The sequence below is a fragment of the Drosophila ananassae genome, chromosome 2R (assembly GCF_017639315.1).
Source record: "Drosophila ananassae strain 14024-0371.13 chromosome 2R, ASM1763931v2, whole genome shotgun sequence".
Taxonomy (NCBI): domain Eukaryota; kingdom Metazoa; phylum Arthropoda; class Insecta; order Diptera; family Drosophilidae; genus Drosophila; species Drosophila ananassae.
In genome coordinates this window covers 15484349-15508634 of record NC_057928.1, presented here as the reverse complement: position 1 = coordinate 15508634, position 24286 = coordinate 15484349, and the positions used below count along the sequence as shown (strand labels likewise).

The 24286-nt window shown below is 39.8% G+C and overlaps 2 protein-coding genes across 3 annotated transcripts in view; one reads left to right on the top strand and one right to left on the bottom strand.

Annotated features, from left to right (window-relative positions):
* The window catches only part of LOC6493258, a 34961-nt gene that overhangs the window by 8101 nt on the left and 2574 nt on the right, over positions 1-24286 (top strand). Inside the window, exons 1-2 of one of the 2 annotated variants that reach the window (XM_014908804.3) lie at positions 6079-6469; positions 7127-8213. The exons of the other annotated variant lie outside the window; for it this stretch is intronic. Coding sequence (XP_014764290.2) covers positions 7658-8213 — 556 coding nt within the window. The 5' untranslated portion in view covers positions 6079-6469; positions 7127-7657. Of the gene's footprint in view, positions 1-6078; positions 6470-7126; positions 8214-24286 lie in introns of those variants that run through there. 2 annotated transcript variants of the gene reach the window in all.
* On the bottom strand, positions 15230-19828 carry LOC6506720 (zinc finger protein 37). Its single transcript, XM_001957332.4, has 3 exons — positions 17842-19828; positions 16983-17775; positions 15230-16921 (listed from the first exon to the last, which is right to left on the bottom strand). The coding sequence occupies exons 1-3, from the start codon at positions 19492-19494 to the stop codon at positions 16419-16421; spliced, it is 2949 nt and encodes a 982-aa protein (XP_001957368.2). The 5' UTR covers positions 19495-19828; the 3' UTR covers positions 15230-16418.

Here is a 24286-nt window from a genome sequence, read left to right as displayed (position 1 = left end):
GACGAACCCTCTTTGAAAAAGAATTAAAATTTTCATATTTTAATTAACTTAATAAAGGGTTAAAGGTCTTTTAAACTGTCCAGGCTAATCCGCGAGTGTTCAGGCATGAATGGAAAAGTTTTTAATCGATTTCTAAAGGCAACCCCTCGTCAATGTCTCAGTTGCCGCCAAAAGCAAACAGGAGGAAAAAACCTGAAAATTATACATAAAAAACTGTCAAATCCTGACTTTTGAGCAGTTGTAACCCTCTTTAGCTATAACATTGGCCTCATCCCCCCCGGGGAAGTCTTCCGTCCTCGGCACACACAATTTTAGCATGGGCATTAATAAATAATTTGGAACGTGTGAATGATTTTCATATAAATCGCTGCCAAGAAGGACGGGGAGGAGCCACAAGTAGGAAAAGTATCAGCAGCAGTGTCCTCCCAGCGTTTGTCTACTTCTGCAGCTCATGTAATATTCATGATTATTTGAAATTTGCGCTTCGTTATCCTTTATCCCTTTTTATGTTTGGGCGAGGCAGACGACAATCATATGTTAACGCGACGCCTTCTGCTTCTACTCCTTTGTCGTCGCCTGCACAGATACACGTCCATACATAGACACAAGTATTAATGTGCAAATGTATGTGTGGGAATAGAGGGGATGCAAGGGAAAGCAAAAAAGGAGCAAGTCCTTGCATATCGACTCGGCGTAATCGGGTTTTCATGCTTTGCTGCCACGCAGGACACACTGGGGAATTCCCTCAATGCCATTGATAGCAACTCGACTCGACTTTGGTCCGTCAATATCCTTTGGCAAACTGTTGCGTCTCCCATTCTCGGGTTGCCAATGATTTTTTCCTTTGTCGCAAGCTGCACAGGAATTCAGAAAAATATACACATTTTTTAAGGAAACTATTTAAAAAAAGTAAGAATACTTTTAAGGAACAAGTATGAATTATAAACATAAAATATGGTTATCCTTTTTAGCAGTTTTCAAGCTATAGGAAAATGCTTTAAAATCCTTTCAGTGCATCGACACACCCACACCCATTTAGCTAGTTCTCTGTGTCTGTGTGCAACTTCCGTTTCCGCGCTTATCAGCCTTCGTCCTTCGTTATTGTTGTGGCTCCCCCGGTGCACTTTTTGCTGCAACTTTATATGCAATACCGCCAAAAGCGAACAACGTGCCCCATGCCTCACTATTCGCCCACCCACAAATGCCAATGGCTTTTGTCGGAACTTGGTTGATGCCTTTGAATTGGGGGCGTGGCCATTCGTCCGCCCATTGCCCGTCGTCCACCGCCAGAGCCTGGCTGCATTGCGATAACAGACAACTCGGAACTCCAACACCGAACTCCGAGTTTGTTGACAAACTGAGAAACAATTATGATTGATTGTCAGTCCACTAGAGCGCAGAGCAAGGATACTCCAGGAAGTCGGTGGTTGACAGGGAAGGTAACTATACCAAAGTAATTTTTGAGATCGCTCAGGTAGATAGATTGTTGGCAAAGATTCCCGGACATGGAAACCAAAGTGGGAAAAACTTAAAGTTTAAAAGTCCGCAACGAGAATAGAACGTGGATGAAATAAAAATTTAGTTTTACCATAGATATGAACTTGATTTAATTTTCTTTACATTATAAACTAAATTTAATTTTAAGTCTGACATATGTAAGGTTTTCATTGAAAACCTTACCAGATCCCATAATTTCTTTACTTCCTTCTTAGCAAACTCTTCAATTAAATTCCATAAAAAATGGCCTTCGGTCCAACCATGAAAATAAGATAACTTTTTTGTATTTTCTTATCGTAATAAGTATTTAAATTTATTCAAGACCGAACGGAAGCGATTAAAAACGGCTCATTAGGCCGCTGTGTTGGTCAGTTTTTGTGTTCCAGTTTCAGTTTCAGTTCCCCATTCTTTTCAACTAATAAAATACAAAATAGAATTTCCAGCAACATTGTTGACAAACAGCTCGTAAATTACACGCTCGTTTTTCAGGCACTTTATGGCCAAAACCGAGTTGACCTGGCTACCGAATATCGGGCGTGTAAATGCATGAGCCAGCCGAGTGCATTGGCCACGGTTTTCGGTTTTTGGTCGGTCTGCTGCGGAAGTTCAAATAAAGGTTGGACGTTAAAAGGCATGAAGGGTACTTTACTTTACTTGCTTTCGGTGACAATCCGATATCGATAATTGAAAATAGGGGAAGAAAAATGAGATGCCGACTATACGGGGGATTGCTTGCATAACTCTATGAGCTGTATTGGAGGAAGAACCGCTTTCCAATTTCCGTTCTCACAGACGGATGACACAAAGGCATGGCCCAAAGGCAAACAAATCAATAAGTTGGCAGAGTCAGAGGCGCAAACGATTGCATCCTTATCAAGGCATATGTCGTCGCTGTACCTGTCGGAGGTGCAAAGCCGAAAAGGATACAGACTCCCAGCCCGACTGCCAGTCTGTCTGTCAGCCTAACCATTTCCGTTTAGCAAAGAAAACAATAACAATGAGATTTTTCTCCTCCGTGGCAGTCGAACAGAGATAAAAGGAAAAGAGGCCGCGACCGGAAAAGCGCATTTAACGCGATTTGATGGTTTACAAATTGGCTTAAAGGAACCGGAGGGAAACCGAGCAACAAACCAGGCAACCCGACAACCAGACACTCCGCTGGAGGACTGTCTGTTCGTACATCTGACGGCATTTGTTCGAGGGTCGGAGACCAAGGATGATGCGGCGTGTTGTGTTTGGATAAAAGATTGTTGCGATAGGGTTGCCAATGAGGATCCCAAAAAGGAGCAGGAGGTTTGAGTTATTGAAAGGAGTTGGGTGTATCCGGCGGTATTCAGATTATTTCCTCAGAGGGGATTTCAAATAGAAAAGGGTTCTTAAAGCTACTATTGAATAATTTATTTGTTTCTCTTTTTAAATGTTTTTTGTTTAGAATTTTTTTTTATTTGATTACTCATAAAGTTTTGGCTGAATAATAACTTTAAAAAAAAAACTAAACCCCGTTTCAAAACCCCGTTCCGATAATTCTCGTTCAAAGACCCCGACTAGTAATCGCATGCTTACTCAATATTCTATAATTAAATGTCTTGCGTGCCGCTGATATGCCACCTTATAGGGTATACTTACTCCATATACTACATATATGGATATATCATACTGCATACTGTTCGTACTTCCTTTGTTTGAACACCTCCTCACGGTGAACTGAAGCGGGAAAAATGTGCAAATATCGCCGACTATTTACCAAGTATATTCAACTGGGCTGGAATGTTGGCCGCGGGTCTGAAAGCTGACATAGGAAATTCCGGAGGGGTTACAGGCACCACAAGCACGATGAACCATTCCAGCGTTACTTAATTGAAGTCTTAATCAGCATGACTGCTAACTTTTTAGGAGATAATCTATCCACACGATATCAGACAAAATTCCAAAGGTGATAGATTTATGGACTTTGTTTCATGATCACTTTTTGTTTGTAAGAATTGCTTTTATCTAGAACCTAGATCTTATCACCAGACACAGTGGCGGCAAGTTCTCATTTTTATATTCTTTGATAAATATTTTTCCTTGTTACATGTTTTGAAAATTGGGTTATTTTTTTTTATATTTAAAAATATCAGACTGGTTGAATAATTTGTGTGTCAGTCATTGGGTAGTCATCACGTGAGTTGTGAAATGCGCATGATTGTGTCTTTTGATTATTTTGTTTCGCGCATGCGCAACCGGTTTGCACCTGTTTGTCTTTTTTTTACTAGTACCCTGGTGTCTGGCACGCTAAAAGGTAAACAATGAAATTATTAAATATTAATATATAACAGATTATGAGGTTATCGGCTAGATAATGAAATTAAGGTAAGAATTTCCTGAAAGAAATGAAAGAAAATCCTAAAAGATTTATAGATCAACTAAGGTTTTATAAGCATATTTTTATTCTTTTTTTAGACCTATTTATCAACCCCCGAATATTTTTAGGGGTACGTTTCTTATGGTGAGTTTCTTGACTAGAGTGATCTAATTAGCCTAAAAATATAGTCTGGCCCAGAACCATAATTAGGAGTAGGATCCATGTAAAATATTTAAGGATAGAAACGTTATATAATTTATATCACTTATATCACTTACATATAAGCACCTTCAATAAATTCACATAATTACTTGTAAAATATTTATTATACAATAAATGATATCCCTCAAAGATTGCATAGCCTCGCAAATTTAAAACCCATGCCCGAATTCCAGTTCAAACCAAATTCAACCACTAATAACTTCATAGGCTATTTTTCCATAAAATTAATAAATAAATATTTAGCACATATTTGGGTTGAAGCGTAAATAGTAATCTGCCTTTAGTACAAGCTGTCACGGTGATTAGTTGGCCCCTCAAGATAAGGAATCAACGCGCTAAACAATGCAACCGGCTACTCAAAATAAATCTAGAGTACACTTGAGATAAATATTAGAGTGAGGAGCCAGCGAGGGAATGCCCACAAATGTGACCTGGAAACCGTTTTAGAAATGTGGATTTAAAAAGAACAATAACTTAATCAGGCATTGTTCCATTTTCAGGCAGGCCTTTCAACCCAATTACTGCCATTCCATTTATTTTGCATTTAAAACGCAAAAAGAGGCCATTTAGTGCAGTTAATTGTTATTTGATTTGCTAGTGCAGTTTGTAGTGGCAATAAAAGCAATATCTTTATGGGGCAAAGATTTTTTGTGATAAGCCTAAGCAGCTTGACAATCCGTCAATTGGTAATCACATGACACAGAGCTCTTTAAAATCGATTAAGCGGGTAAACAGTGTTTAGGCCTCAAGTGCTAATATCAATAAAATAATTTCGAATTGATAAAGCTCTTATCATGCGTCACTAAGCCAGTGCAAAATGCTAATTGCAATCGATGCTCATAAATACATAAACTACAAACATACAGCCTACCACCCCTAAAGTCAATAGAAAATGCAAAATTCATAATCATCCATTCGATCGAATCAATTTGTGATTTGCAAATAGTTAACCGCAAACCCAGGAAAAATTACTTCCACTAAGCGCACAAACAAAACAACTTTAAGCCATCAGGTATTATGCAATCACATTAAAGCACATCTTTATTCATATTATTCTACTATATAAGTATATTATATATGTTTGTGCCGCATCATAATGCATTCGGTAGCAAAGTGCTGTAGCCACAAATTGCAAATAATGAATTGAAACGAAATAATGAAATGCAAATTTTAATAAACACACGAAAAGATAATAAAACATGCCGTCGAACAAGGCCTACTGCCGATATTTGTTAAAAGCCAAAACTAATAAAATCCGGAGCACTCCGGGTGCTCGGTGCGCAGCCAAGGAAATGCAATAAAGTTTATCTAATATTTCATTTAAATTCCAAGTAAATATGTAAGAGCTGGGCTTGAGAAAGTAAAGGTTTCTGGAATAAATAAAAAATAAATCGTGTGAATCAGTTCCTTAAGGGAAAGGGAAATAATTAATAAAAGGGAATTTCCAACTAATTATAAATAAATAATACAATCTAATTTAATCTAATACATATTTTTAGCTTCATAATATGTAGCTTTGACTTTATGGAAATCATAAACGCATCGCTTCAAAAACTAATTAAACCCTGCACAAATATTTTAATAATCACAACAATTTGTTGCCAACTCATTGAAGCTGAAAACGTTGTATGCAAAAATAGGCTATGTCACGGTAAAGTCAAAATAAATCAAATCTAGCAAATACCAATAATGTGTGATATGGGGAAATTTTCAAGAGTCAATACCAATATTAGTTCAAAAGTACAAAATAACAAAAATAAACAGCCGGAATTTACTGGAAATAACTTTTGCTGTCGCCAAGCGAGTTGATTTCATTTTTTGCAGCATCTTCACGTCAGAAGTCGATCGAACTCGGTCCGAATCTCAATCTCAATCTATATCTGTATCTGAATCGCAATCACAATCTCAGTCTAGGCTCTGATAGTCGGCCCGTCAGTTGGCCATTCATTCATTCAGTCACTCATTCATTCACTTGGTTTGTTTGCTTTGCTGCCGTCTAGATAGACGTTGTACCGCCTTGTGGAAAAAAAAATCATATCGCAGTCAGCGTCGCGACGCCACCGCTGCCAGTTAACTTCGCTGTTAACGTGGCTATAATTGCAAGCCTCTTGCAAGAAAGCAACCTTAATTGTTGTAAACAAGCGCCCGGGCTCGGTTCATTTAGTAATACAAAAATACAAAAAAAAAAATTAACTGAAACATTTACAAAAGTGTTCCGCGAGTTGTTTAATCATTCATTTGTTATTATTGTTGATAAAGGTCGTGATATTTGTTTGGCAACAAAGTGAAAAACTAAAAAAGTATAACCAAATTGGCGCCAAATATTTAAAGACAAATTAACAAACAAATAAATCTGTGAAAATAAGTGACAAGTAACCTTTGTCCTGAAAAGTTATTAAGTGAAAAGTAAGATCCAAGCAAAAGTTAAAGGAAATGTTTGCTGCTCTTGTTTCTTAAAGTTAATAATAAAAAATTGAAAAAAAGCGTTCAAAATTTTCCACCTGATTTATTGTTTCGATCTGGTCTACTTCCCATTAATATATACACTTGTAAAAACTGTGATATCTGTAATGATATACAATAGGGTTTCCCCAGTATCCCCAGTTTTTATGAACCAGCCTACAAACACTGAAAACAATTGGCCTAATTGCCTGTTTGTCGAAGCTGTTCTATAAATAGGAAACTCTGTCTGTTAACCTGATGGGGTGTATACTTTGGGGCTTATTAGTATATTTTATTGATGGTTTTAGAAACTTATACTTCCAAGCTAAGCTAAGAAAAAACATCTGAGTATACTAATTACTTAAACATAAATTTTAAATTGAACCTTTTCTGTAATCAGATTTTTTACTCAATTTTAAATAAGATTAGTGAGGTGTGCACGTGTGCTGCCTTGAATTGCAATTGTGGAGTATTATGTGCACTTCACATGTAATCGGGAATTAGCCAGGCAAATATGATGAGATTTAACAGCCTCGAAGGTGGCAGAGATTAAACGAAACGGAGCAGACAAATGTTTTCCCTCATTTCCACTTGGCAAATCAATAAACTGAATTCATACAGATAGACAGCCGAAGGAGATACTTGTGCATACGTTTATTGCTCAGATAAATTCCCCCCTGTGTGGTAAAAACTCATAAAAAAAATATATTTTTAAAAAAAGAGTGTTTTTTTTAATCAATATTTGAACAACAAATCAGCAATGCGAGCAAGCTGTATCTGCGAGATACACTTTTCTACAAAAACCCGAACGAGCTGCCAGAAGATGCGTAAGCCGAATTAACACCGATGCGTTAACACAATTAGTTGAAAAGTGAAAAACGACATAAAGTAGGGGCTGGAGATTAAATATAAAAATAATATTGAATCTATATGCCAGGGCGGGTGTGCCGACAAAAAGCGATCCAACAAATTGGCAACTTTACACTCGCTGGGGGCTTTCAGTCGCGAAATGAAGCTCCAGCATCGCGGCTGAGTCGAAGAAAAACAGACATATGTCTCGCAGCTGAATCTTAGCAAAGTGATAAAATAAAAAATAAATAAATAATTTAAAAATTAAATACAACGAAAGAAAATATTGAAATATTCTAAGCAATGGCCGAAATACTAAAGGCATTGAATATAACGGGCAACCTGCTGGCAGGCCTCGAAGACAGCAGCCATGAATCGGGGTTAAATCACACAACTGCCCCTGCCACCGATGCTGGCGGCCTTAATGCCACTGCCACCTTGAATGCCACCACCAGTAGCAGTGGCGAAAAACTCGATTTGGGCGGTTTCGATCTGCCGGGGAACTACTCCATACTCATTAACAAACTGGAGCAGCTGGCCTTGGGCCTGGATTCGGCGCTCGGCAATTTCACCATCGACCGGCAGGAGGTGGAGATCAATCTGAGTGGCGCCGCCTCGGCCAACGATGTGGCAGATGTGGCGGATGATCTCTTCAACGATGTCCTCCCAGCAGCTAGATCCCCGACACCCCATATAGCCCATGGTTCCAGGATATACACGGGCGACGATGAAAAGGACTTTGCCCATGTGGTTAGCGATATTTGGATAGGCGTCATCCTGACCCTCCTCATTGTCTTTGTGATATTCTTCATTTGTGCTTGCTTTGTCTACCACAAGTTCCAGCAGTGGAAGAATTCATGTAAGTCTTGGTTACATGGCGTATACGTAATATTTCAGTTCAACATTTAAATTGGTTAAATAGTGGGGCGAATACTTGATATTGAAGTAAGTGAGTAGGAATTTCTTTGTAATTTTAACTATTTTTCTATAGACTTTAAATGGGAATATTATTATTGTTAGTCTCTGTAAATAAACAATCAACCAATAATATTCGATTATTCATGGCATACATTTAGCGAGTGCTCTCATATTTACACACATCACAAATCATAAATAAATAATGTTTTGAAAAGTCCGATTCGCGGTAATCCATAAATCAAATTGCAGATTCATTGAATTGAATTAAACGTCAGCTTAAAATGAAAAACCCGTTTAGACTTGGACTTTAGAGCCCAGAACGTGGCGTCAAGCGGCAAGAGCTGAGCCAATAAAAAAAAAATAAAGGGAAAACAAAACAAAAACAAGAAAGGAAAGCTAACTTCGGGCGGAGCCGAAGTTGATATACCCTTGCAGTTCAGTCGCAGTCCGCTAGGTGGCGCCACCCATCTTATTTTATTAGATATATAGCGGATCGTTTATAGTCGGCCGATCCTTATGAAAATTGGCAGATCAGATTGTTTTCCCCAAAATAGAATCTGTACCAAATCCCATCTTTCTAACTTAAAAAACACCAAAGTTATGCCAATTTCGATCGTTCTATGACAGCTATAGGATATAGTCGGCCGATCCTTACGAAATTTTGTACATAAGATATTTTGGTCAAATATAACATGTGTAGAAACTCCCAACCCTCTAACTTAAAAAACACCAAAGTTATGGCATTTCCGATCAATCAGTTATATGGCAGCTATAGGATATAGTCGACCGATCCCGGCCGTTCCGACTTATATACTGCCTGCAAAGGAAAGAAGGGTGTGTGCAAAGTTTCAACTCGATAGCTTTAAAACTGAGAGACTAGTTTGCGTAGAAACAGACAGACGGACAGACGGACAGACGGACAGACGGACAGACGGACCGACGGACAGACGGACAGACGGACAGACGGACATGCTCATATCGACTCAGGAGGTGATCCTGATCAAGAATATATATACTTTATAGGGTCGGAGATGTCTCCTTCACTGCGTTGCACACTTTTGACCAAAATTATAATACCCTCTGCAAGGGTATAATAAAAACAAATGAAAAAACAAACAAACAAAAGTACCAAAAGCAAAGTCTGCGTCAGGATAGAACTTTTCGCAAAGCAAAAAACAAAAAGCAAATAAATAAAACTAAAACAGAAGCAGAAGCAGAAACAAAACAATAAAGTCAGGCCCAGTGGGGAATGATTCACCTGAAATTTCAGCTCCTATTTACTTACCGCATACCCGAAACCGAAACCGAAACCAAATCTTGTGACTTGGAAACAGAGAAATTTCACAGGTTTTGCCAGCCAGTCAGCACAATATATGAGCTATCTGTTTGTCCAAAACGACTTGCCAAAATAATAATTAGAGAAGCTGGTACAGACTGCCAAATGAAAATCTGTCTTTTCTTATAAATTATATGACAATTAGGCCAATAAATTGCCAGATGTATTGATTAAACCAAAGGAGGAAAACAGCTTTTTGGTTTCGAGTCTTATCTGACGGGCCATTGTCTTTGCCGTTGGCCGCTTTCAAAAACAAACATAACGTTTCCAGTTAATTAAAGTTGCAGTCAAGTGGCCCATTTGAAGAGAGTCTCAAGCACTCCGGCCCTCCTCCTTCAGTATTCTTGTTTACATTTTCCTCAGGCTCAAGCTGCCCTGCTGCCCGGCTGCCCTGTCTCTTCTATTACATTGCAAATTTGTGTTAATTAATTAAAATGTTCTTGTCTCTCATCTGGCTGTCAATTGTTTGCTTGTGGTTGAAATGGCTACGGCGGGTTCATTCTTTTAGCTATTCAATTAGAGCCATTCAATAGCCTCCATAACGGAGCAAATATAAGTCAAGTGCAGGCGTGAAAGACCTTAGGCTTTATAGGAGAAACTCAATAAGTCTCCCCAATAAAGCACTTTGATTGTTGTCAGGAAGAGGTGTCTTAAAAAAAACTAATAAATATAAATATTTTTAGCTCAATCTTTAATAGAGCTATTTTTAAAAGTGCTCTGTATTTACTCACATGATTTTTAAGACCAAAAGGTACAATTCAAATACCAAATTTTGTTGGCATAACTTCACTTCTTTCGTCATTGACAATAAGTATTTGTTATACATTATTTTATTTACCCCTATAACCACTTTTTTACATAGTTATCCAATGCCGAGACACGTTTTAAGTCAGAGTGTGCTAACAAGATGTATTTATATTTAAAAATAAATAATGAAAAAGTTAAAGTGCCTTATCTCCTGCAGTCATTTTAAGCACTTTTAATATGGTTTTATCTTCTCATAAAATACTACTTATGTGACGTATTTTTCGCGAATGCCTTTCTCTTCTGGAGAAATAAAGAGAATCTTTATCAAACCGCGAACTGTCAGTCTCGTATGTACGCACTGACAACAGTGCGTATGAGTGACGGGTCGTGACATGGCTTTCGTTTCGGTTCACGGCTGTTTAATTTCCCTTAATGAGTTGTTTATCTTTTTGTTTGTTCTTCCTTTTTTTGTTTCTTGTTGCTTCTGCTGCTGCTGTTGCCGTGCCTTCATTGTTATTATTTTAAATGATTTTCCTTGCCCTGGACCACTTATTGTTTTAAGCTGCCAGCTTTTAGTGGTTTGCTTGGATAAAGGCTTTAATTAGTAAATACACGTTTTAAATTTGTTTGCCACCAGACTTGATTAATTTCAGATATTGCCTGGGATTATGGTTTTCCTAGAAAGGGGATCCCAGAACCCGGAAATTTTTTAATTTTAGTTTACTTTACAGATTAGCCAGAAATTAATGACAAAGTGGTCTCTAAGGAAGCCTAATAATGGTTGTTATGAGAGTCCTATTGTTAGTACTACCAATTAACTCGAGTGCCGAAGCACCCAATAAAGTGTTAACCCCCTGAAGAGCCATAAAGTCTCTACTTATAAATAGTAATCCACATTAGACAGCGCACCTTTCTGCTTTCAGCCAATATTTGTTTCCAACAGAGTGCCAAACTTTTCAGATAAAGTTTTAAGTAATTCTCACTGCCAATGCCTTGGCAAATTTAAGCCAAGATTGTGCGAAAACAACTGCTACCGTTTTAATCAAGTTGGTTGCGCCGCAAATAAAACTCGGCGCTTTGTTAATTCAATTAGGAAGTTCGATATTGATTGAATTTGCAAGTGTGATTAGCGTTCGGCACATTTTATTGGGTTTATAAAAGTGCAAATTGCAGTGGCAATGGCGATGCATCATCCTCTCAGGGCCAATGTCCATTTGGGCCAACATTTTGGTGGTTTGGGACTTTCCCTTCAATACCTTTTATCCTCTTAACCTGTGGGGAATTCGCTTTAAGCTGCTTTTTTATAATGGCAGTCAGTGACGTCAATGCATAACACAAAAAAGCCTTAAGCTGGATCAAGATTATATATGCAAATTCTATTTGTTGTTTTCAAATTGTGGCTAAAATTGAGTAGAAGCGCGAAATTCGCATAAATATGTTAACTGAACAGCCCAAAAATGTTGCGCAAATTAGCAACAGTAACTAAAATGGCACTTTGCGTTTGTATTAGTAATGAGCGTAATAAGCCAGGCTCTAATCAGTAAATTTTGCACTTAAGTAGACTATGGAATACTGTTTCAAAGGATTTAAAGTAAAGTTTTTGTTTAACAAATGTTACAAATATATTTTAGAGAAAATTCATTCCAAACCAAGTTATTTTTGCTAAAAAAGCTTTCGGCTTTGACATAACCAAATATTTTCCCCTGTCAATGCAACTTGTATACCCCAATTACCCTTTAATTGCCTTAAATGAATGGCCACAGAAAACAGAAGCCCCCTTTCCCGTCCTGAGCCTATTTCTGGCGACCGCAGGGCCCGAACCAATCGACATGATGCTTCAGTTTATAAGCCACAAAACGTGTTGGATTTATTTCAATGGCGCTAATTGCTTAATTGAAACTGTTTTTGCATTGGCAAGCAGCAACAGTAGGGGCAGCAGCGGGCTAACTGTAAAGCTATAGACATGTGTTCCCCGACTCTCCACGGCAGCATAGCAAAATGTCAATTAGTATTTGGTTGCTAAAAGCCAAAAAGGCAACGGCAGCAGTAACACCAGCCAATGCCAATAACAACAAACACTAAAATTAGCTTGAACCCCGGACTCAGCTCTCCGCCCCCCACCCCCACACATGTCACACATGTCGTATACGTAATATACATTTTGATTAGAGTTAAGTATCCGCCACGTTGGGCTTTCAATTCATCCATATTTTCGGCAAGGGAATCGAATATACTTTTTTTGTATTGTTTTTGTTCTTCACCGACCCAGATTTTCCAGAAATACATACATATATTTTAATTGGAAATTTTCTCAAATTAGCCGTCCCACTCGTTCTCGGTATTTGGACTTTATCATAATTGGGCAGCATATTTCAATAATTGAAGCGCGCTATATTTTTAATTAGTTAAATGCGCGTTTAATTAGCTTTATAAATTATGCACATTCAGCGGTTAGTTGCATTCCCATTACCGTCCTTCCCATTACCGTATATCCACCTCATTCCAGGGGCAAGCCTGCGGGAGCTGACTTTGAGTTTTTTTTGTATTTTGTACAATTATGAATATTTGTTTGTTCGACAGACCGACAGGCCGTATATTTATGCTGATATTTCGACGCTGCTCTGATTTATTTATGCGTTGGCTATATTTTTCTGTTTTTTTTCGTCAATATTCATTTTTTTACATTTTTGGACTTTGTTTGTTTGTTTATGTACCATTTCACTGTCGGCGGGAAATGAACTTCAATGAATTTTTTATTTGTTAACGATTGCATGATTTATGGATAAATAATTTTTAATGCTTTTCATATGGATGCGAGTTGTCAGCAGAAGTTGTGAATAAAACTCGGGCGATAACGCTTGAAATAACCGCATTGAATATGGAAATCAATTGCATTTCGATGCTGCAAAGTGCAATTTTCTGGGTTTTGTAGAAATATTTAAACAATCACTTAGGTTGTGTATAAAAATGCTAAGTTAATGAACTGTTAATTCGGTTTTGTGGCTTTTTGGTACTTTAATTCATCAAATTAAACAATTAAAAACAATATCAAAACTATAGAATGGGTAAAATCTTTAATGTTCGTATTAAATATCATGCATACGCACCGTTGGCAATTCAAAAGCTTCAAAATAAACGCGCCCATTTCAAGTGTTGGAAAATACGCTGCGGCTCTCACTTCACATTCATACAAGCAGACACACACAAACACAACAAACGGATCATACACTCAAACATAAACAATACTCTCCCAGAAAGCCAGAACTGGAGAGGCTATTGAAAGAACGGCTCGAAAATAACAAAAAAAAACACGTTCCTCCGATGCGACGCCTCAGATGCAAGTTAACGACCGCGCAAAGAATGCAAGAAGAACAGCAAACAAAACAAACAAAAACAAAGGACTGAATAGAAGGAATTTCAAGAGATTTTAAGAGGGACTCTAGGTTTCTATAAAAGCTAGGAGATAGTAGATATTATACATATTTTATTTTGTTACTAATTTTAAAAATGTAGTATTTTTTTCACTGCTTAACCAGAACAAACTCGCTGCCAGAATGTAATTGTATTAGTGGCAAAAGCCAAGCGTCTGCTTGGGTAGTTTTAAAATAAACCACAGCGGCTGCGGCAAAAAGAAACAACAGAAACGAAACAGCAGACGGAACAGAAGAAGTCAAAGTCTGAGACTCGAAATTCAATTAAAAGCCAGCAACATAAAAGTGTAAAAATGCTGACAAGACAACCAAAAAAAAAAAAAAAAAACAGAAAAAAATAAAGAATCAGAAACAGAAAAAAAGTGTGAGGAGAGCAGGCTTGATCACCACACAACTACAAATACAAACAAAAGCAGAAGCACATCCACGCTTACTTGCTGACTGTACAACGGGGCGTATACGTGTTTTTTTTCGGCGCTTTGCTTTCCACAATCGCCAGCCCAAATAATGTGTATACGACGTATTCGTAGTTGTTCATTTTTTTGTTTGCGTATTTTGTATTTTGCTCGCTTTTTTACGCTTTCTACGCCAAAAAAACGGCGACAACAAAAGTCGCCACACTTAATTTGCATATTTTCGCACACCACCATGAGCACAACTTCCGTCCATATGTGTACGCTGTCACGTTGGCTATCTTCTTCTTTATTCTTTTCTTTTCTATTTTTTTGTCTATTTTTTTATTTTTGTTTTTTTTGCTTTTTGGCACAATCTCTCAGAAACAACAAAGCACGCGGTACCACGCTTCGTATGCGTAATTTTGCATTGAAAGCGCTTGCAACAGAGAATACTAGACTTTACTTCTTTTATTCGCTGATTTGAACATTTTTTTCGTTTAGCTCTGCTTCTATTTGAAAGCCAGAACAAAATAAATTGTCATTGCAGTGTTCAGTTGATAAGCATTTGGCCAAAAACGAGTAAAGTACGAGGCTACTGTAATTGGTTTTTGTTTAAAAAATGTGGTCTGTCAAGAAATAAGGGTCTAGGGCTGTAAAGGTTTAATAAATAATATAAATAAATCATATTTTAATATCTAAAATAATCAAACTATTGAAATAGCACCTTCCTTGGGTATGGGGATAGAATATCTATATTTTAGAATTATATTTGGCTCTCTTATTTCGCCATTTGTTTCATTTATCTCTGTGAAATATCAACCCCGTGGCACTAGAAAATAAGTACACAACACAACCCTATTACAAATGACAAACTACCGACCGAAATTCACTCTCGGCACAGCACAGAGTCCACCCCAATCCTGTCGAGCTGGCTGCCGCAGAAGCAGCTGCCTTCTGATGTCCCGGATCCATAAACATCCCCCCCGCACTCAGGTAATTGCAATTCGAGGGTTGATAATTCGCAAGTGCCATTAATAAAAGGACAATGTTAAATTATGAAATACCATATATTCATAGGATTCGCTTAGAAACTATAGAATGAGAACAGCTGCCAAAAAAATGCAATATACAAAAAGTACGCCCGAATTACAGAGCTTAGAGAAGAAAACGTCGCTGACTTTTCGTCCTTATGCATTGTCCTTATGTGATTACATTTCGAGAATTTAAGTAAATACTATAATGTATAAAGTAAATGTTTACAAAATAAATATATGTAAGAGTTGTGAGATAGTTATGAAAGTATTGAACATCTTTCTCATGAAAGCTATTCATTTTCTTAGAAACTAAATATTAAAATTATTGAAACTAAATTATATTGATTTGGAATTTGAGTATATGCTGGAAATTTCATAAAAATTGCATATTAAATGACTTGCAATACATGCTATAAATTAAATGAAATCGAGAAGACATATTCTCTCATAGATTAAATGCGGGGGGAATGCGGGTGAGGAAATGTTTGCAATAAATTGAAATTGAATTATTTGGAAATTTGTTTACAATTCTGATATTTTTCTGAAATCGAAGCTCGACGACACAGCGGTATTAGTTTACTATTTGTTGACGTTGGATTATTCATTCAAATGGGAAACTTCAGTAAAGTGTACAGGAAATTTGAGCTGTGGAATTGAATTTCACGATATCTCAATTAGTCAACAATTAGTCTTTCTCATCGCTTGCAAACATTTCCCTCGAACTGACTTCTTACTAACTAGTTTATTGGTATTTTTTATTTTTACATAGTTATACTTATTTTGTTCACACAAGTTGCTCTGTCTATATAGGGGGAAAAATATTTATATTTATGGTATAAAATTCTTTGCAGTCTCTTGCTTATTTTTGAATATCAAATATCTTTTATCTTTTAAAAAGTAGTCTTTTCTTGTTCTTGGTTAATGGATGGTCCTTCACAACATTTTATATTTCTGCGGCTGCGGCTGCGGCTGCGACTGCGGTCTTCATCCGCAGAACCGACGACCGATCCATAAGCTCACTCCATTATTTTCGATAAATACGCGTATATATATAGTTTATAAAGAATACTTGATCCCTGCTGCAAGATTGCATTGCAAAATTGAAATATTAAATTGCGAGGCGAAATGTGTCCATCATTTCAAAGTACAGTGGCATCTTAAAAGGTAATGAGTAAGAAGTTGGTTGATCCTGAACTTAAGTCTTTAGATTTCCGCCTGCTGGCCCACGACTGTGAAGTAGCTGGTGATCTTGCGATTGGTCTTGCTCTTGCCACTTCCCTCCACTCCACTCGCGGCGCTAGACAGGGCGTTCTCCTTCTCCGGCGTGATCCCCTCATCGTCGTCCGGGTTGGGTGCCCGCTCCACCTGCATCGACAGCGTAACCTGCACCTGGGCATGACCGGCTCCAGCATCCGCCGGCAGCTCCACCACAGCCACTTTGGCCGGCGGCGACTCCTCTCGAATATCTTCCGGCAGGGCTTCCAGCCGTTTCTCCTGGACATCTGTGGCCTTCTGTCTCGGCTTCTCCCGTCTCGGTCGCTTAGCAGCTGATTTGGCTTTGGGCTTGATTTCCGGATCAGAGTCGGAGTGGTCTTCTCCCGGTTTATTCTCCACAATTTTTCCGTGCTCTCGCTCTTGATGGCGGATGAGATTCACTCTGGACGAGTAGCCCCGAGTACAGGCATCACAGCTGTAGGGTTTCTCACCTGAGAACCATTCAAAATATTAGTTATTTTTGCTACAATTATGATCGATCGATCCACTCACCTGTATGTCTACGCATATGGACCCGCATGTCGATTTTTCTCGCGAATCTTTTGTCGCAGAGCTCGCACTGAATGGGTTTGTCGCCGAGATGGGTGCGTCGGTGGACAACCAGATTCTGTCGAGCCCGGAACGCCTTGCCGCAGATATCGCAGGCGTAGGGCTTCTCGCCCGTATGGATCCGCACGTGAATGGACAAGTCGGAGCTGCGAACGAATCCTTTGTCGCACTTATCGCACTTGTAGCGCCGGTCGTTCTTGTGGTGACGCATATGGAGGGACAAATCTTGCTTTGTGGCCAGCGGCATCGAGCACTCCTCACATTTGTATGCCTTCTCAGTGCGGTGACGCAGTTGGTGCTCCGAGAGACGCATCTTCAGGCGAAAGGCCCTGCCGCATATGCCACAAGCGTACGGTTTCTCGCCGGTGTGGAGACGCAAGTGATCCTGCATCCTGGAGAAACGCTTGAAGGTTTTGCCGCAGAAGTTACACGTATGAATGACTCCGTTCTCGTTACGCTGCGACTCCTCGGATGACTCACGCTTGATCGAGACGAAACTGTCGTCCGATGAACTGTTGTGGGGCGAAACGGTGGCGGAGGAGTCATCGTCCAGTCCCTCCTCGTCGTGGTCCTCCTCCTCGTCTTTGATTTCGGCCGAATAACTGCGTGATTTTCGCTTTCGTCGTTCGGTCGTCTCTGTTGCCTCCTTTTTGATTTCTTTTTCTGGAATCGGGATGGGCGTTGGTTGTTTTGGCTCCTTGCGAGAGCGTTTGCGCTTAGGTGGGATGGATGGTTCCTGAAAGAGGAAACAGGGGGATGTGTTAGAAAATGTCTGCTGGCTGGGAGTTTCAGAAAAACATACCTGTGTTGCGTTGGTTGGCTCCTTTGGAGACTCTGGCTGCTTTGACTTTGAGGACTTTTCCGCCAGTTTTTGATCCTTTGAAGCTTTCTGTGATTGTTTTTGTGCTTTCTCCGATTTTCTCTGTTTTGGTTCCTTTGCAACTTTCTCCTGCGGTGGCTTTTCCTTTCCAGAGCTGGTCGTTTTCGATTTGACTTCCTCTGTTACTTCCGGAAGCTGTGGAGCAGCTTCTTCCTTATTCGATTGAACCTTGTCCTCCTCTTTTTGCTTATCTTCCGGCTCCTTCTCGGTAGCCGGCTGTGGCTGCTCCAGAAGCGGCACCTCCTCTTTCTCCTGATGCAGTTTCTTACTGGCAGGCGACATCTCCTCGGTTGGCAAGTCCTCCTGCATCGCTGGCTTCTCTTCCTCGCTCGCGGCCTTCTTTTCGCGCTTCTTTTCTGGCTTCGACCGCTTCCTGGCCCTCTTGTGCACTGTCGGCAGCTTGATGATCATCTTGCTGACCTTCGGACTGCTGGTTTTCTTAACCCGCTCGGCCGCTATTTCGGCCACCATGGCGCTAATCATGTCGAGATCTTCCTTGTCGTTGGACTCGATAGCCGGTGCTGTTGTCTCCTTGACATCCTGCTCGGGTGGCGGTGTCTCGGGGGCAGGAATCGGTAGCTGAAACTGCTGGCCACTCGACTTGGCCGCCGCCAATTCGCTGGGAATGGTGACCATGGCCAGGGGCGGCAGTTCGGTGGGCTCTTCCTTGGGCACGAGGAGCTTAAAGTAACCATGCTGCTGGCTCAGGTGCTCCCGGAAGTGCTTCGTCTCGACGAACTGGGAGTTGCAGGCGAGGCACAACTGCAGCAGGGACTCGCCCTGCATGAGCAGCTGGGCACAGGGCTTCAGACTGTTCAAGTCCAGCAGGCTCTGGTTCAGGGGCGGAGTATCCTCGGCGTCGGGGGTGGAAGCCTTGGTCTTGCCGCGCTTCCGCTTGGATTTCGGCTTTGAATGCATTTTCTGGAAGTGTTTGGCGAGGATCAGGCTGTCGGCGTAGTGGTGGCTGCAGTCCGAGCAGCTGTAGATGAACTGATGGGACTTTTCATCCGCCAGGACCTGGGCGGCCACCAAAGCAGCCGCACTGGCAGCCGACTCCTGGGAGCCCAGGGAGGAACTGGAGGCAAGGGAACTGATGGATGCACTGCGTCCATTTACCCTCGGTTTGCTTGTCCCAGTTGGCCTGCCACGAGGTTTCTTCACTTTGTTTTCAGCCGGCTTTGGCTTTGCCTTCTCTTTATCTTTCCCGTTACTGACCTGCGACTTTGTTGTTACCACCACCTTTGCTACAGAAGCGGCTGCTGCTTCTGCTACTGCTACTGCTGCTGCCTCTGCGTCTGCTGCTTCTTCCTTTTCGAGCTTCTCCGTCTTTGTTGCTGTTTTCGCTGTTTTTGCTGCCTCGTCCAAGCGTATGCGCTGGGCCTCCAGCTCCGCCTCGTCCTCGCTGTCTATTTGCAGACCGACATCGTCATCGGGAAGATCGTCCTCGTCGTCCTCCTCCTCCTCTTCCTCCTCTTCCTCGTCCATGTCGATTTCGGACTCCTCGGTATCCTCTTCGTTGTTTATTTTTTTCATCGTTTGCTGCTGCGGCGTCGCAGCATTTGCCATTTTCAGCATTTCCACTGCGCCCTCGGTTCTCAGTACACTTTTATTCTATTATTTTCAGTGAAATCACACGCGCAAACAACAAAAAGCGAGAAAGAGAACCGAACAATTTTTAATCCACCGACGCCGCTGAGAGTTCTCACTAGGGTTGTTGATAATTCATCAAAATATCAATATATCGATATTCTTTCTCTGGAAGTGATATCGTTGTATGAATTTTGCACAAAATATCGAAAATAAGATATTTTTAATCCCCCGACGCCGCTGAGTTTGAGCATTCGGTTTGCTCCGAACATGTTCGGTTGGATCTCTCGCTCGCACCCACCGAGATCCGATATTCCCTCCTTTTCCCAACCATACTGCACAATGAAACTTGTTTGATTACAACCGTTGGTTGGATGTGCGAATTTAAGTTGCTTGTATAGGTGAGCGTGATCGTTTGCAACACTGTCTGCGCAGTGCTGCGAACTCCCGCTAGACAGTGTTGGCGGTCGGGGTGGCGATGGGCGGTTTAATTCAAATAAAATGAGAAAAACACAAAGGCAGCAGCTGCTGCCGCTAATGCCACTTTGATAGATATTTGACTTTTGACCAACTGCCAACTATTTGTTTATTCTGTTCACGCTCCCAATTGGCACGTATTTGGTGGGTACTTTCTGAATTTTCTTCAATTTTTGGTCCCCCTTTTTTGTACTATTTTGTGGGGGGAAAATCCAACGCGCCGGTTCTGTCGACACACGGACTCTTTTTGTATTTATTAAAAATTATAGAATAATATTTATTATAAATATTATTATAAATACTTTTTATTTTCTGAATCAAAACAAGAAACTTTAGAAAACGATCAGTTTTTTTTTCGAAATTCTACTCAACACCGATTTTCCCCAAAACAAGCCACACTCTAGAACCATATTTCGTCATTTTCATTGTTTTTTATTTGGCTAGTGGAACATACTTTGGCTACAATGTCGGGGCCCGCATTTTCGTTACGCCGGCAACATGTGCAAAAGTCAATTTGAAAATTGCCGCAACTGCCGCACAACGGGGCAAGTGGTGCTTTGTGGTTTAAGGCTGGTTTTTCATAGCACTCACATCACATCCATAAACAACCGACCCGACACAACCCACCGGGAAGTTGTTTATATTGTTTTTAATAACATTCAGCGCCTAGCACTGGCACAGGCACAGGCCCAGTGCCAAGCACGGGGCACCATGTGTGCTTGCATTTTATAAATTACACTAACTTTTTTCCTCGATTTGTCTACGCACGCCGTTTGCATTTTATGTATTAGCTGAACTTTCAGCAAGTTCAATGTACATAAATCAAAGGGACGAGCAGCAGGAGTGCCTTAAATTAAATGGCATATAAAATACATCACTTCAATTATAGAAAAATTTATAAAATATGTAGTAAGTGCCGTAATCCCCGTAGTATGGCCAGTAGTTTCCTCCATTGTCATTCAATAAAATCGATGCGGCAGCACAGCAAGTTCCGCTCACGTTCGTTACCATCACTCGACTGACTTATATTCTCTCATCGATCATTTCTCTCAACCATCTCTCTCTCTTAGCCTTCTCTCAAGCTTAGCCTCTGTCGTCATCTCTTTTCATCCCTCTAAACTTCTGGTAACTCGTGAGCGGACCTCACTCACCAGCAGAGATAACCATCGTCTCTGCTGCTATGCCTTTCGCATGAATTCTATATTCCCCGAATTTAGAACTTCGCGGCAACTCTGTTCTTGTCTCTGTCCTTGAATTCTACTGTTTCCCGACAAATATATATGACATTTAAATAGATCCCCTTTTAAAACAAAAATGGAAATATACCCGTATGAGAACTCTGGAAAGATACTAATAATTTTTATTAGATTTAGGACATTTAATAGGACATTTAATAGTCTCAATGGTAATCCTATTTTGAAGATAACTCATAAACGTCTAACACGTTGTCTCAAATTTGTTAATTTTCGTTATGGAACAATATGTATGTATAAATTGGCCAATACTTGACGGATCCATAAATGTTATACCTTCTCGATTTCAGGACTCCGAGTAGCGACATTATCAATCAAAACATGGCAACAAAATTTTTAACCCATTTTTCGAAATTTTTTAAAGGGGTACCATCATGATTTTGGGCAAAAAATGGTCCAAATTTTTTTCGTTTCATTTTTCCGATATTTTTATGCAGGTCGAAGGGGAAAAGTTCTCCGATTCATAAATGGTATTCCGTTTACTGATCGGTTGAGAAATAGTTAAGATATACAAAAAGAAGTGATTGAAAAGTTCAGATTTTGGCCAATTTAAAAAGTATCTGAAACGTTAGACCAATTTTTGTATTTTCGAAATGGAAAAATGTGCATAACTTGACTAATAATCGGCAGATCCAAAAATGTCATACCTTCCCGATCTTAGAACTTCGAGTAGAATCATTCTCAATCAAAACCTGGTAACAAAATTTTGGACCCATTTTTTCGAATTTTTGTAAAGGGGTACAAGATTTTGGCAAAAAATCAAATAACTCTTTTTTCAAACTATTTTTGATGCAAAACGAAGTGGATTAGATTTCTGATTCATAAATGGTATTCAGTTTTTTGATCGGTTGCGAGCTAGTTAAAATATTTATTAAAAAGTGAACCAAAAGTGGAGAATATAGGAATATATTTCAAAAACGTGAATCGAGTTTTTCATTGGACTAAATTACTTATACTTCTGTTAAGCTGTTTTAGTCCCCAAAATTCAATGTGTTCACCCAAAGCAGATAACCAAGGACTAAATTTGATATACGTTTGGATAATTTACTATTTTTTCCCGCAACCGTCCCTTTTCGAATTTTGGTTTTTTTTTCATCTAAATATGGTGTAGACCGCCCCCGTAAGAGGAAACTAAAGGGGAGATAGAAAGTAAACGGTACGGGAAATGAAATATTTGCAAACAAATAGACACACTTATTACTTTTTCGTCCTGGGTAATACGCCGAGTTGGATGTTGGATGCTCCTGGAGCGTGTTTCGTTTACAGTTACGGAAGATGTCTTCATGTTGTCGGTTTTGTCCTTTTTATTGTTGCTCTGCCTCCGACTGACATGCCGCAATTTTTCTTCATTTCTGTTTTCCTTTCGTGTGGAAGACCCCAACCGAAGGAGCCCAGAAGCGCTGGAGGTGCCATGAGATGGATGGGTTGTCTTCCTAATAATTTAGCAGTTAGTTTTAATGCGCTACAGTTGCAGATGATGGGACATTTGTCCGGGGAAGTTGTTGGCAAATAAAGATGGAAAATATTAGCGAGCCTAGACAGTTAAGGATAATAAAATGACTCTATTTATTTGATAGAAATATTTATTATAATTATTATTTAAAGGAGAGACTTATAAGGTTTTTAAAATATCTTTCTCCAATGGTAGGTCATTTAAATGCCCTTCCTCTCAACCTTGAACTATTTTTGGGAGATCCTGGCCTTTGGCAACATCATTTTTCTTGTGTCCGACTTGAAGAAAACACTGACATTCGTTTAGTTACGAGCCCAAAATATTTTTCCTTTTTTTCCTCCTTTTTTTCTGGCCCCGTCCGACACGTGTTTTAGCCAAGAACGCAAAAAGGTATTTGCATTCTCGCTTCTACAAGAGTTTAATTAGTTAAACAAAGAGCAGAAGCTGCACCAGACATGGCCATAAGTTATACCCTTGACATGGATCAGAGACCGGATCCAGGTACCCAGATCCGAGCTCCCAACTCCCATCCCCCATCTCCGGCGGGAGGCATAGGTAGCAGTTAACGCCTGTCTTCAGAATTCCCCCGGCATTGTCTGGCGGCCACAACTTCAAATATAAAGTTGTTTGGGGCCCCAGGCTTCGGGTGTAAGGATTGGGGCTTGGGCAAGGACTAACAGGTGGAGCAAGAGGGGAAACGAAACAGTCATAATAATGTTTCAAGGCCGCTTTGTCCCCGGGCGTAGACATTGGGGAGAAATTTAAACGGCAATTTGGTGCCGTGTTTACCAACCCCAAGGACAAGGAAAGGGGAGCTGAAGCTGGAGGGGACCAGGACCAGGACCAGGACTCAGGGTAAAGGCAACGACGACGAGCAGAATCCAAAAATGTGGGCGGACTTTTATATTTGGCTCACTTGGGGGCGGTGGGCCTGAACTGCTTGCGTGCTTGGGAAACCATCGTGAATACTTCCCACTGAAATCTTCAAATCATACATGAAAAAATATTTTAAAAAATATTTGAGTTACAAAATATTTAAAATTTAAAAATTTATTAATATTATTCTTATTCATGGGATTAAGAGGGGGGTCTATACGATAATAAATAAATATTTATAGTTTAAAAATGGTGAAGGTTTAAAATAATAATATTAAGAAACAACTTAGGGTTTATTAGGGATAGGATAGGTAAAATTCAATACTATGATTTAATACTAAAGTATTTAAAATTTATTTATATTTTTAATAGGTAGATAGTTTTGTAATCTACCAAGTCTTATATATTTTTAATATTCTTGTATTGTATTGAAACTATGGACTATGAAATAAAGGAGAAAAACAAATTTTCTTAAAGTGAACATCCCCAAAAAAGAAGTTCATCTCCTTCCATACTTTTTGTTGTCTGCTGGAAGGCATGTCGCCATCACCATCACCACCGCCACTTCCATCGTCCTCGTCCTGGGCACGTCACTTTTGGTCGCTGGAGCAGTATGTCGTTTGTTTTCTTTTTTCTGCCTTGGTGGTTTGGCGCCCAAATCCTCAAAACGCACAACACCCCCGCAGTTCCTCAGACACTGACGACTCCCTCCGAAAATCCC

Bases quoted from the DNA above. Each gene is read 5' to 3' on its own strand.
- LOC6506720 (XM_001957332.4), bottom strand. From the start codon at position 19,494: ATGCTGAAAATGGCAAATGCTGCGACGCCGCAGCAGCAAACGATGAAA. The intron at 17,776-17,841 runs GTATGTTTTTCT...TTCCTCTTTCAG, and splicing joins AGCCAACCAACGCAACACAG to GAACCATCCATCCCACCTAA. The intron at 16,922-16,982 runs GTGAGTGGATCG...AATGGTTCTCAG, and splicing joins CCATATGCGTAGACATACAG to GTGAGAAACCCTACAGCTGT.